A 1,273-nucleotide genomic window follows, 5' to 3' on the forward strand; every position below is an offset into this window, starting at 1 on the left:
CTTGTCCAAGATCTCATCATTATAAATATTCACACCAAATTTCAAGCAAGTTGTGGATGGACGGACCAACGGACAGAGACAGGAGCGACGACAATATACGACCACATTATAATGTGAATATAGTAACTCTTATGGCCCTGTTTCACATTAATGATAAAAGCAAGTGTATACCCAGCATATGAAATATTTGTCTAATATGCTGCAATATGTTGAGTAATTAATGAATAAGTTTTGTATAATCTTCACAACATTGAAACATGCTAGTATACGAGGAGAACGATTAAACATTTTACTTGAACAAAATTTTCGACATATGTTGTCATACTTAAAACCTTTTTCTAACCTATGAGTAACATACTTTGAACCTATATATCAAACTTCGACATATACCAGCGTGTTTCTGCATACTTTCAACATAAACAAAACTTATCCATAACTTATTTGACTTCTGCAAACGTTGGCAAATCGTCATGGTGTGACAGCATTTTAAAGGAAACTGGTATATCATATTGTTATAAGTTATCATATTGTTCTATATAAGTTTATACCACTATGTATAAGTGCAATTTGTTGTGAAAACGCTAGGTATACGCTTAAATTTCTTTTAAAAATACGAAAATTGTTCAACGTATACATGCATTTTAAGGACATTTTTATACAATGCCTTATGCTGGCTAAATCATCAGGGTGTGGCAGGGCCATTACAAAGATTAGAAATTAGAATAAATTGTTTTGTAAATAACAATTTGACTAAAAACATACATGTAAAAAAGGTTTTCGATATGTATTTAAACAAAACATGTACAGGCATAAGACTGTACTTACCTTTCTAGTGATGACTGTAATTTTAGGTACAGTAGCTTCAGCGTAGGCAAATAATAATTTGGCCCCATGTCTTATTATACCACCATATTCTTGATTGGTACCTGAAGTATATATATATATTATATAATGAACTACAATATTACTACTATTTAGAGACTGCCAACAAATCTAGCACAAAGACTGCTCCAAGCAATGAGCTAAAAAAAACAGCGGAACTGAATATAGCAAACAGATATCTTAAATTATTCACTGTAGAACAAGCAAGTAAGATAGTCCATGCCCACTATGACAGTCTGTAAGAGAAATTCCTCCATGTCTATGAGAAGAAGATGCTAGTTGCAGAACTTAATGACCAGTCAGCCAAAACCAATCAGTAAATACACATTTAACCTTTCTTCCAAATTAAGGGGGAAAAAACAAGGAATAACAAAAATTTCAAAGGGAAAAT

The 1,273-nt window shown here is 32.2% G+C and overlaps 1 protein-coding gene across 1 annotated transcript; it reads right to left on the reverse strand.

The window, feature by feature from the left end:
• Nucleotides 1-750: 750 nt before the first annotated feature.
• On the reverse strand, nucleotides 751-924 carry LOTGIDRAFT_148173 (hypothetical protein; the record flags this gene model as incomplete). The annotated part of the gene is made up of 1 exon (XM_009064835.1): nucleotides 751-924. A coding segment is annotated over one exon (174 nt), but the record flags the coding sequence as incomplete, so codon positions are not given.
• Between the last annotated feature and the right edge of the window lie 349 nt (nucleotides 925-1,273).

The sequence above is a fragment of the Lottia gigantea genome (assembly GCF_000327385.1).
Source record: "Lottia gigantea unplaced genomic scaffold LOTGIsca_6538, whole genome shotgun sequence".
NCBI lineage: Eukaryota > Metazoa > Mollusca > Gastropoda > Lottiidae > Lottia > Lottia gigantea.